Source organism: Anticarsia gemmatalis, chromosome 26, assembly GCF_050436995.1.
Source record: "Anticarsia gemmatalis isolate Benzon Research Colony breed Stoneville strain chromosome 26, ilAntGemm2 primary, whole genome shotgun sequence".
NCBI lineage: Eukaryota > Metazoa > Arthropoda > Insecta > Lepidoptera > Erebidae > Anticarsia > Anticarsia gemmatalis.
In genome coordinates, this window is record NC_134770.1 from 875640 (window position 1) to 887903 (window position 12264).

The following is a 12264-nucleotide window of genomic DNA, read 5'->3' on the forward strand; positions in this document are numbered from 1 at the left end:
TCCGGGCGTCTTGCGCCACTCGTCCACGCCCAGCGACAGGCGCAGCTCGCGCGCCAGCAGCTCGCAGCGACGACTCAGGTCCTCCTCCTGCTCACTGACACACAAACATACCTGCAGCAGCAGTCTCTCCCTCCTCTTCTGTCCGGGCGTCTTGCGCCACTCGTCCACGCCCAGCGACAGGCGCAGCTCGCGCGCCAGCAGCTCGCAGCGACGACTCAGGTCCTCCTCCTGCTCACTGACACACAAACATACCTGCAGCAGCAGTCTCTCCCTCCTCTTCTGTCCGGGCGTCTTGCGCCACTCGTCCACGCCCAGCGACAGGCGCAGCTCGCGCGCCAGCAGCTCGCAGCGACGACTCAGGTCCTCCTCCTGCTCACTGACACACAAACATACCTGCAGCAGCAGTCTCTCCCTCCTCTTCTGTCCGGGCGTCTTGCGCCACTCGTCCACGCCCAGCGACAGGCGCAGCTCGCGCGCCAGCAGCTCGCAGCGACGACTCAGGTCCTCCTCCTGCTCACTGACACACAAACATACCTGCAGCAGCAGTCTCTCCCTCCTCTTCTGTCCGGGCGTCTTGCGCCACTCGTCCACGCCCAGCGACAGGCGCAGCTCGCGCGCCAGCAGCTCGCAGCGACGACTCAGGTCCTCCTCCTGCTCACTGACACACAAACATACCTGCAGCAGCAGTCTCTCCCTCCTCTTCTGTCCGGGCGTCTTGCGCCACTCGTCCACGCCCAGCGACAGGCGCAGCTCGCGCGCCAGCAGCTCGCAGCGACGACTCAGGTCCTCCTCCTGCTCACTGACACACAAACATACCTGCAGCAGCAGTCTCTCCCTCCTCTTCTGTCCGGGCGTCTTGCGCCACTCGTCCACGCCCAGCGACAGGCGCAGCTCGCGCGCCAGCAGCTCGCAGCGACGACTCAGGTCCTCCTCCTGCTCACTGACACACAAACATACCTGCAGCAGCAGTCTCTCCCTCCTCTTCTGTCCGGGCGTCTTGCGCCACTCGTCCACGCCCAGCGACAGGCGCAGCTCGCGCGCCAGCAGCTCGCAGCGACGACTCAGGTCCTCCTCCTGCTCACTGACACACAAACATACCTGCAGCAGCAGTCTCTCCCTCCTCTTCTGTCCGGGCGTCTTGCGCCACTCGTCCACGCCCAGCGACAGGCGCAGCTCGCGCGCCAGCAGCTCGCAGCGACGACTCAGGTCCTCCTCCTGCTCACTGACACACAAACATACCTGCAGCAGCAGTCTCTCCCTCCTCTTCTGTCCGGGCGTCTTGCGCCACTCGTCCACGCCCAGCGACAGGCGCAGCTCGCGCGCCAGCAGCTCGCAGCGACGACTCAGGTCCTCCTCCTGCTCACTGACACACAAACATACCTGCAGCAGCAGTCTCTCCCTCCTCTTCTGTCCGGGCGTCTTGCGCCACTCGTCCACGCCCAGCGACAGGCGCAGCTCGCGCGCCAGCAGCTCGCAGCGACGACTCAGGTCCTCCTCCTGCTCACTGACACACAAACATACCTGCAGCAGCAGTCTCTCCCTCCTCTTCTGTCCGGGCGTCTTGCGCCACTCGTCCACGCCCAGCGACAGGCGCAGCTCGCGCGCCAGCAGCTCGCAGCGACGACTCAGGTCCTCCTCCTGCTCACTGACACACAAACATACCTGCAGCAGCAGTCTCTCCCTCCTCTTCTGTCCGGGCGTCTTGCGCCACTCGTCCACGCCCAGCGACAGGCGCAGCTCGCGCGCCAGCAGCTCGCAGCGACGACTCAGGTCCTCCTCCTGCTCACTGACACACAAACATACCTGCAGCAGCAGTCTCTCCCTCCTCTTCTGTCCGGGCGTCTTGCGCCACTCGTCCACGCCCAGCGACAGGCGCAGCTCGCGCGCCAGCAGCTCGCAGCGACGACTCAGGTCCTCCTCCTGCTCACTGACACACAAACATACCTGCAGCAGCAGTCTCTCCCTCCTCTTCTGTCCGGGCGTCTTGCGCCACTCGTCCACGCCCAGCGACAGGCGCAGCTCGCGCGCCAGCAGCTCGCAGCGACGACTCAGGTCCTCCTCCTGCTCACTGACACACAAACATACCTGCAGCAGCAGTCTCTCCCTCCTCTTCTGTCCGGGCGTCTTGCGCCACTCGTCCACGCCCAGCGACAGGCGCAGCTCGCGCGCCAGCAGCTCGCAGCGACGACTCAGGTCCTCCTCCTGCTCACTGACACACAAACATACCTGCAGCAGCAGTCTCTCCCTCCTCTTCTGTCCGGGCGTCTTGCGCCACTCGTCCACGCCCAGCGACAGGCGCAGCTCGCGCGCCAGCAGCTCGCAGCGACGACTCAGGTCCTCCTCCTGCTCACTGACACACAAACATACCTGCAGCAGCAGTCTCTCCCTCCTCTTCTGTCCGGGCGTCTTGCGCCACTCGTCCACGCCCAGCGACAGGCGCAGCTCGCGCGCCAGCAGCTCGCAGCGACGACTCAGGTCCTCCTCCTGCTCACTGACACACAAACATACCTGCAGCAGCAGTCTCTCCCTCCTCTTCTGTCCGGGCGTCTTGCGCCACTCGTCCACGCCCAGCGACAGGCGCAGCTCGCGCGCCAGCAGCTCGCAGCGACGACTCAGGTCCTCCTCCTGCTCACTGACACACAAACATACCTGCAGCAGCAGTCTCTCCCTCCTCTTCTGTCCGGGCGTCTTGCGCCACTCGTCCACGCCCAGCGACAGGCGCAGCTCGCGCGCCAGCAGCTCGCAGCGACGACTCAGGTCCTCCTCCTGCTCACTGACACACAAACATACCTGCAGCAGCAGTCTCTCCCTCCTCTTCTGTCCGGGCGTCTTGCGCCACTCGTCCACGCCCAGCGACAGGCGCAGCTCGCGCGCCAGCAGCTCGCAGCGACGACTCAGGTCCTCCTCCTGCTCACTGACACACAAACAAACAAACAATTTAACATGCAATCTAACAGCTATACAAGGTCCTCAGCTTATCCTTTCTTCCAAAAATATTGGAGGCAGCTTCCAGTCTCACTGGATGCAGTGGAATACCGACTGCCTATATTTAATCCTATATTCGCATAAAATAGTATTTAATAATAATTACGAATGTGTGCGCCACTACGCAGAGTTAAGCACCCTGGTATAAACAGGCTGGTAGGAATAGTAATCACTATAAAGTGCACAGGGCACAGAGCATTTAGTACTAAATTATAAAATTTAAAATAAAGGTGTTTTCTTTTACTTACTCAGCGAGTCAAAGATTGTTCAAAATTCCTTAACAATACAATATTTATCTATTCTTTATGAATACTATGTGTTAAGCGTATAACATATTATTATTATATTTTAATGCATAATATAAGACTCACAGTATATTAAGCTGCATTTGTCTTCTAAGTAACGCGTTCTTCTTGTTAACTAGGTTGAACCACTGTGACATCAGTCTGGCCTCCTCCTGCAATACATACATTACAATATAACAAACACTTAGGTGATGAATACATTCAGTGCAGCCGCCTGAGGGTGTGGGCAGACGTGTATGAAATACATCCATATATTGCAATAACTGACCCGCGCAACTTCGCTTGCGTCACCGAAGAGAGAATGGGTCATTATTTTCCCCGTTTTTGTAACATTTTTCGTTGCTACTCTGCTTCTTATGACCGTAGCGTGATGTTATATAGCCTATAGCCTTCCTCGATAAATAGACACTGTAGTCTAACACTGAAATAATTTTTCAAATCGGACCAGTAGTTCCTGAGATTGAGAGTCCCAAGTAATGGGGCGTAAATCTCCGGGCAACTAATGAAAAATATTCTTGCATAAATTTGAAATAATAGTAGCCCTTTTCTCAACGCGGAATCGAACCTAGTTATTAACAGTCAGATACTAACTTCCAAAACGCTGAGTTTAGTTCTAATCTTGTTCGTATAACTTCGAAATAATAAGCTTGTTCAGCGTAACTACGTAATTAATAGCATAAACTATAGTTTTAACTACGGAATTATAGATTTGGCTACTGCTACTTTAAAATAATATATATTATTATATTTTAGAATATACATATGGGAAAAGGTGACAGGAACTTAAGGAAAAGGCAAGGAAAGGCATAATAAAATCGGATAGGATAGGGTTACCGGGTCACTAGGAGCTTGGATACATGATAGGAGCAGTCTTCTCCATAATTTCTGGAATACAATAAAAGCGAGTTTGTGCTATTGATTATATCTTTGTTTGTCTCTCATACGTAAACTATTAAACGGATTTTCATGAAATGGTATACAAATAATTGAGAACCTTTATTAACGTCTAGGGTTCTATTTTTTTATGAACAATAGTGAGCATCCACAGATCAACCTAGGTAAGCGTAGCTTAATCTTACAGATCCGTTACCGTTCCGTTCTTATTTAATTTTTATTTAAAAAGACAACTCTTATTTAAAAAGACAACTCCCGCACTAAGAATTGCTCTTGTGTCGCGGGGACTTTTACAAACATACAAACAACGGACACAAAGCACAACCAGACCCGAAACAATTATTTGTGGATCGCACAAATAATTGTCCCGTGTGGGAATCGAACCCACGACCTCCCGTTGCAGTGGTATCGGCGTGGCGACCTAAACCACTGCGCCACAGAGGCAGTCAGTCAGTCTCTATTAAATGTTTTTATTATCAATTGCTTTTTAAAGTAGGGGGTGTAAATAGTGGTGTAGTAATTACCTCAGTATTGTCAGCGGACTCCATGACCCGTCGCAGCTGTTTCTCGAGCGCGGCGGCTCGCTCATCGATGGCGCATTGTTCCCGCTCCAGCGCCTCCAGCTCGCTCTGGATATATGAGCCGGTTTCTTTGCCCTGAAACAAGTTATATTATGTTATTATTAGACACAAATTTATTTAATTAATAGTTTATATTAGATTTTGAAAGAAAATGCATCCAATAAAGATGATAAACCTGTAAATTATTCAGTGCCTATGGTACTTCCAGACTGTTAGATATTTAACAAAATTGTCTTGCTTAATTCTAATCTACAAATACTTTTCACATGTCATAAAAAAAAGCTTTTTAATTTTTTTTCTTTTTTTTCAACTATATTTTAACTGCACGTTTGGCGCAGTGGTTTAAGCGGTCACCTCGCCGCAACAACCGTAGCGCCGCGTGTGGTGGGTTCGAATCCCACCCGGGACAAATCTTTGTGTGATGAGCACAAGTATTTGTTCTGAGCCTGGATGTCAATTTATCTATAAATATGTATTTAGGAGTATATAAGTATGTTTATTAGTTATTTGGTAACCATAGTACAAACTCTGCTTAGTTTGGAATCAAATGACCATGTGTGAGTTGTCCAATGATACTTATGTTGGAGTCGACTTCCAGTTTCACCGGATGCAGCCGGATATCAGTATCACTCGATATGTGTATGATGGTCACCCATCCACAGAAGAACCTCAGCCAGCGTGGCTTAACCTTAGAGATCGATCCGCGCGGCTGTCGTTAACTAAACCACGAGCTTCTCACTCCACTTTGACGTGTCATCAAAAATTGTGGATTTTACAAATTTTCAGTTTTATAAGGAGGAGATATAATAATTTTATTCGTGTTACCTCATCGTTGACGTCGTTGTCAGGCGTGAGTCGGTCCACGAGCGCGGAGAACGAGTGCAGCGGCGAGCGGCGCGGGGACTCGCCCGCCGGAGATATGCTCTTCACGCTCTTCGTGTCCGAGCTCAGACGGGCCTCTGTACCACACATACATACATACATACATCAATATGTTGTACTTATAAGTTTATGTACACAGTAAGAAACTAGTATGTATATTAACTGCAAAATAACTAACCAGATCTATCAGGACTGACGGAGCTCTTTCTGGAGCCAGGACTTGAAGGTATGGAGTCACTCCTCGCCAGTAACGCGTCTAGTTGTTCCACACCACCCGCTGTAAACAAAACAATTTATAATAACAATAACAAAATATAAAGCAATTCTTTTAGAGTAAAATATTACATTAATATTCCACAGTAATTTTGCACAATTAAATTGAACGGAACCTTGAATATTCTCTACTAGCTGACCTGCGCAACTTCGCTTGCGTCATTAAGGAGAGAATGGGTCATCATTTTTCCCGTTTTTGTAACATTTTCTACTGGTACTCTGCTCTTATTGGTCGTAGCGTGATGATATATAGCCTATAGCCCTCCTCAATAAATGGGCTATCTAACACTGAAATATTTTTTCTAATCGGACCAGTAGTTCCTTAGATTAGCGCGTTCAAACAAACAAACAAACAAACTCTTCAGCTTTATAATATTAGTATAGAAGTATAGATATAAATCCCTAAACTGCTCTAAACAGTCAATAATAATGAAGAGTACATCATATTGTATAATACGAGTATATTATCAATGTCCAGGGCGGCGTAGAAAAAAGCCTCAATAGACTGATTAATTATAAACTTTCAAGTACAGACTCAATATTTACTTTAAGCAAAATATTTAGTATTTTCACTCACCTGCAACGATTTCATCCATAACCGACTGTTTGCTGATAATCTCAACAGTACCGGTGCGAGAGTTGCGAGACGGCGACAGTGGCGACGTCGGGCTAGAAATAACAAAAACATATAACCTTTTCTGCACTCTTTCTTGCTTTATCAAATTCAAATGTTTAATTTGCAGTAATGCACAAAGTAAGAAAACTTTTAATACTTATACAATATTTTTTTTCCATAACTATAAAATTCATTTTTAATACACGTGAAGTTTAAAGAAGCTAATTAAATAAGCTTTCTTAAAGCTAGAGAAGTTATACTGCTTTTAAAAACATTTGTCAATTGTTTATAACAAAAAAATATCAATAAAAAAGAAAGTGGTAACATTCAAGTATATTATAACAAGTTTGCATTTTTATTATTTATTTCATTTACAAATAATATAAATACCTGACAATCCCGGCTCTGGCGTCCGCGATCAGTTTCCTCGCTCTTTCCCGCAACATCGCCTGTCTCTCTTCCTCCGTCATTGGCTACAAGAAACAGATTATAAACTTATTTTCTAACAGACCTTAAATCACCTTTTTCAGTAACATTAATATATTTTCTATCTTATATTAAATATTTTAGTTACTCTCTATCTCTTAATTGTGTATTTGGGTCACAACTAAAGGACCTCAGACGGCAAAAAAATACTATCATCTTAGAATTAAACGACAATAAAATTTATTATATAAAAATACTCTAAATCGTAATCCATATTTTCATAAAATCAATCTAGGTAATTTCTATTAGGATAAGGGAATTACTAAAGGGACTAATCTCCTAAGATGATTAATAGAATCTATACTCCTACTGGCTAAAGTTACTTCCTATAATACCTAACTACATGAAATGTTATAGAGTATACTTATCGAAAGCATTCACAAGTATATAACACTGAATATATAATAAGATTTCAACACAAATACCTAAATGGATATCGAACCCGACACTTTGGGCCTTGTATCGTGATGCGTAAAAAAATCTATACATTTAACCGGCGTTTAATTATCTTGATATTGCTTAATTTAAAATGAAAGAAAAATGTTTTATTTACGTGCCCTTCGAAACACAGAGACCCTTAATTCAGATACCACTAAAGGGTAACCCATCTATGGAATGACCGCACTAAGTTTGCTTAACGTACAGATCGTTCACCGACCGGTGAGCGCAAGTAACTACGAGTGTCAAATAAAAATAAAATATTTTTACAATTAGAAGATTTTTACAGTAACAATCTAAGACAAAAAAAAATACGCGTCATATTAGAGTGTTACATTATATCTAAATGCTTTCAACAAACATACTCTAAGCATAAAAACTTCACAATACCTTCGTAAGACTGACATCACCATTCCTATGACCATTAACATCTGCCTTCTCGTCTTTTTCTTTAGAATTTTGTCTTCTGTTCTTTTCCCTCGCTTCTCTCTTCGTAGCCTCGAGGAGCTGTCTCGCACGCTCTTTTAACTCGTCATGACGTGATAACAATTGCTGGCCAATAGGAATCGAGTGTCGCGTGATAATCGACCAATCAGAGCGAAGCGTTAACGTCGTTCGAAGCGTCAAACACAAGCGATGTCGATGGGCAATGGAAAGAAATGATTGTTCCTTTTATTTATTTTGTTTATGGCAACACTAAGAATTGGTCACGCATTTAAGTGTTGCCAGAATGCGTAATCAATTCTATATTGTTTTAAATGTATGTTTTTCTATACTAATAAATATGATAATTATGATAACTGGCTTCAAAACATCTAATAAATAACTAATTTTCAGCTACATACCAGTTTATCATAGAAATATTTTTTACAAATATTGCCAAATTTGCACTAAAAAAATACTTTCTGAAGTTAATTTTGGCTTGGGATTACAGTATGATGTAATGATTTATTAATATTGCATTGATTAGTACGTAAAAACAAACAAACTATTAGATACTATCATTTTTGTCATAGCATGTTTCATAAATTTTGTATCTAACCGGACATCACACGGTACAAAATATTTAGCGATTCATTTATCTTGGTATTATAAAAAAGAGTTAAAAAAAGTGACAGACACACAAATAAACTACGAAATTAAACCAAGATCAAGAAGTATGTAGATTACCTATTTATTTATATTTGGTTTATACAAGACACATTAGAAATAGTAATTTATTAATTAAAAACAAACAATTGTATACACAGACAAATGAATCGCATATACCTATTTATTGAGAGTTGATAATATTTTTTTTAATATCACCAAGCCAGAACTTAATTATTAAACGTTAAAAGGCACTTGCTATATCTTTATTTATTTACTACCTCTTTGCTAACCAACTTTTCAGCTGATTGTAGCTGTCGTTAAACTTTCAACTTGGATAAGTGTTCACTGTTCATATTTTTTTGAGACACTTCGTTATATTATTATAATAACTAGATTCAAATGGGACTCATAATACATTCATACATACAATTACAATTCTTTGTCTGTTAAATAACTTAATTTCGTTAACAGGTAATTAAAATCATCAAAGTATTTTGAATCGACCACTGTGAAACGGCAAGATTATCTTTATCAACTCTCAACAAACCACTAACACTTTATATAACTAACTCATAAAACTAACAATCAGGCGACTACACAATGCAGCACAAACAGTACGAGACTCACCGGCGTCGGCTTGGGCAGTTCCGGAGATGTGGCCTTCAAGTTATTCTGACGGTTGTCCATGTCTGACTGATCGTCGATAGGCTGGTCTGTGGCTTCTTGTTTTACTGTAAATAGAAAATATAAATTTACTTACAATAAAAATAAAGTTGCGGGTCCCTTGTAGCCAAGTATGGGACAGACAGGTTTGGAAGGAAAGAGGGGAGGCCTTTGCCCAGCAGTGGGATATATTAGGTCGGGAAAAAAGTCTTTTCGCAGTATAGTATGTATGAACGTGTAATTAATTCTTTTCTCTGCACAAAAAAGCTCGATATTTGGGTACCTCACGAGCTCACTGAAAGAAAACTAATGAACCGTGTACTCATTTGTGATTCTTGAAGCCAAAGAGATTTTATTACAAGTTCATACATACTATAATGCGAAAATACTTTTTTCCCGACCTAAGAGGACGAATAAAAAATAAATAAGTTAATCGTTATTGCCCCTTTCTAGGCAAGGGTCTCCTCCCAGAGAAGGGTCAAGAGACCACCACGCTGACCGACTGCGTGTTAAGGACTTAGATTATTTGCGTATTACTAAATAAAGTCCCTTTCCGCGTTTGTCCGCGATAAATTTATTTTAATGCGGTTTTCTTCAACACAAATATTCCTGCGAAAAAAATCACTCACAATACGAAATGAGGATCTTATACCACTGTGCTGTAATGGTAATTTAGATTTATCGTCAAAAACATTGCCAAAATTATTATAGTCTCACCAATCTCATTATTCCCGTTATTCTGCGGCGGTGGTTGTGTGATGGTGTCGTGAGGCTGTTCCTCTTCATCATCGGAACCGAACGGGTCCGTCAACTCCTTGCGGGTCATTAGCTTCTCTGGACGCGTTGGCGGTTGCTGAAACCAATGTATAACCATGTACAGTAAGTTATTCTGTCATGAAGACATTATAGTCTGCCTCAAACTATTTACTGTCTTAAATTTTCAGTGAACTTGACATATAGCATGAAATCTGTTGTTTTTACAACATACAATCGCAAACAAATTATTTGCAAAATGGGGTAAAAATATGGAGACTGCAGATTGCAGTAAAACTAGCATACAGTTCACTTTAAATGAAGTATATTTTCAAGATACATTTGTCATAATTATTAGATTAAATTATAGCACACAGTCTGCCGCAACCTACGTACTAAGCCAGCAGTTCGGCGCAATCGATTTTCTTAACAAACTGTTTGCCACAAACTATCAGCATAACAAACAGTTTACCACAGACTATCGGTGCCACTCACCTCACTAATCTTCAGCGGGTCTCCGAACCACTTGGCAGTGGGTTTATGTTCGGCGCGCAGGTCCCGCGCGGGGGACAGCATCTTGCCCAGGATGCTCTTGGACTGCGCCACGAACATGTCGCGCACGTCCGCGATGCCGGCCGGGGACGGGGCTTTGTCCACCTTGTCCGGGGTCAGCCGCTCCACTGATTGACGGGACTCTTGGCTGTCTTGTGAACTGTGGACCAAGTCATAATGACATTGAAAATAATATCAATCGTTCATCCCTAATAAAAGAATATTGAAAAGTTACATTTAGGGCTGCGTTTTCCAGTATTTTTAATGTGTAGGGGGGGGGGGGGGGTCAATAGAAGCTTATGTTTAAGTTTGTGGGGTCGTCACTCTTGTCCCCAAGCCGACCCCTTTTTCCAAAATAGACCTCGGGAGACATCACCAAACTTGAACTTAAACTTCCAATAGTCCAAATAATTACACAGCAGAATAAAAGAATTTATAAAAACACAAACTTAATTCGGGCGCATTACAAAGAAAGGCGAGACTAAACCTCCTTATAACGCCGTCTACTCGGCTGTGCAAGTGTAACTGGTAGTATACAATATAATACATACCCAGGCCGTGGTCTATCCATCATGTTCCTAGACCTTCTGGTGCTGATCTCCCTGCTGAACAGCTCTTGAGGCAGTGAACCGTCCGTGTCGTGTCTTCCTACTAAGTATGACGATTCTGTTTCGTCGTTACCTGACAAATAAACGATTATTTACATAAATACAATTTTAAAGAGATCGGTTGGTATATGGACTAGATGTGGTAAATGTGTAACAAAAATACCCTCAGTAACAATAATGTGATTGATTTCAAACAGCGTTGAACAATGCGTTATCTTAAATAAATCATACCTTATTTATTTAATATCATATTTCTCAAAATCAAGTGTCAACGAATTAGTGATTAATTTAAGTTATTCTTACCTAATTGTTCTACTTGCAATTCGTTGCCAGTGAAGTGTGCCCTTAGTTGAAACAGATATGTCATTATCTGAAACATAACAAATAATTATTACACATGAGCAAAACAATATTTTCACGGTATACGCACGCGAACCGTGCAATAATCGTGCACATTGATCGCGTTACCGCACGATACGTCTAGTCACTCTGACTGTAAGTTTGGGCAAAATTCTCAGGTGCGTATGAATGTGAATGAAGGAAAAGAATTTTTGAAAAATCTTGCGCGTGGCATTCTTACCGGCCCCTATGGAAAAAAAGCCATGATTTTGCATACATAGGTACATGTATAAAATTAAATAACGTGTTGTATAAGACATAGGTATGTTAGTAAAGTATGTCCCCTCACCGCGAGTCTGTCGGGCGTGTGGCGGGAGCACACATCAGCAGCAGTGAGCACCTGCGAGATGCCGAGCGTGGCGCTCGCTTCCAGCGCCACGCGCAGGTTCGACTCCGCCTCGTCCGGCTGCAGCCCCGAGAAGTCGCTGCCACACACATAACACTATAAGTATTCTTATCATTATACCTAATACAAAATTACACTTACACATCAATTTCTTCTTATAACACTCATTAGAATTATTAATACAATATGCAACGAAGCGACGACCGCTCAGAGATGTCTCTATCTATTATATGGATCTGTCCGATCATATAATATATAAGAGACATTCGGACATGCGATTCCGACCTCTCCGAGCCACTGTTTACCAAATCCGTTCCTGCAGTCTCGCCCCCACCTTTATCCCAGATTGCTGCCCATTCCCACCCCTGCCCAAATTTCCCTTCAACTTTCC

At 43.9% G+C, this 12264-nt stretch overlaps 1 protein-coding gene across 1 annotated transcript in view; it reads right to left on the reverse strand.

Moving 5' to 3' along the window:
- The window catches only part of Ehbp1 (Eps15 homology domain containing protein-binding protein 1), a 40494-nt gene that overhangs the window by 8654 nt on the left and 19576 nt on the right, over positions 1-12264 (reverse strand). Inside the window, exons 10-23 of the mRNA XM_076131548.1 lie at positions 11817-11952; positions 11432-11498; positions 11072-11201; positions 10464-10680; positions 9933-10068; positions 9180-9283; positions 7851-8012; positions 6927-7009; positions 6498-6589; positions 5826-5924; positions 5591-5724; positions 4709-4840; positions 3357-3442; positions 2791-2914 (exon numbers count right to left, since the gene is read on the reverse strand). Coding sequence (XP_075987663.1) covers positions 2791-2914; positions 3357-3442; positions 4709-4840; positions 5591-5724; positions 5826-5924; positions 6498-6589; positions 6927-7009; positions 7851-8012; positions 9180-9283; positions 9933-10068; positions 10464-10680; positions 11072-11201; positions 11432-11498; positions 11817-11952 — 1702 coding nt within the window. The remainder of the gene's footprint in view (positions 1-2790; positions 2915-3356; positions 3443-4708; positions 4841-5590; positions 5725-5825; positions 5925-6497; positions 6590-6926; positions 7010-7850; positions 8013-9179; positions 9284-9932; positions 10069-10463; positions 10681-11071; positions 11202-11431; positions 11499-11816; positions 11953-12264) is intronic.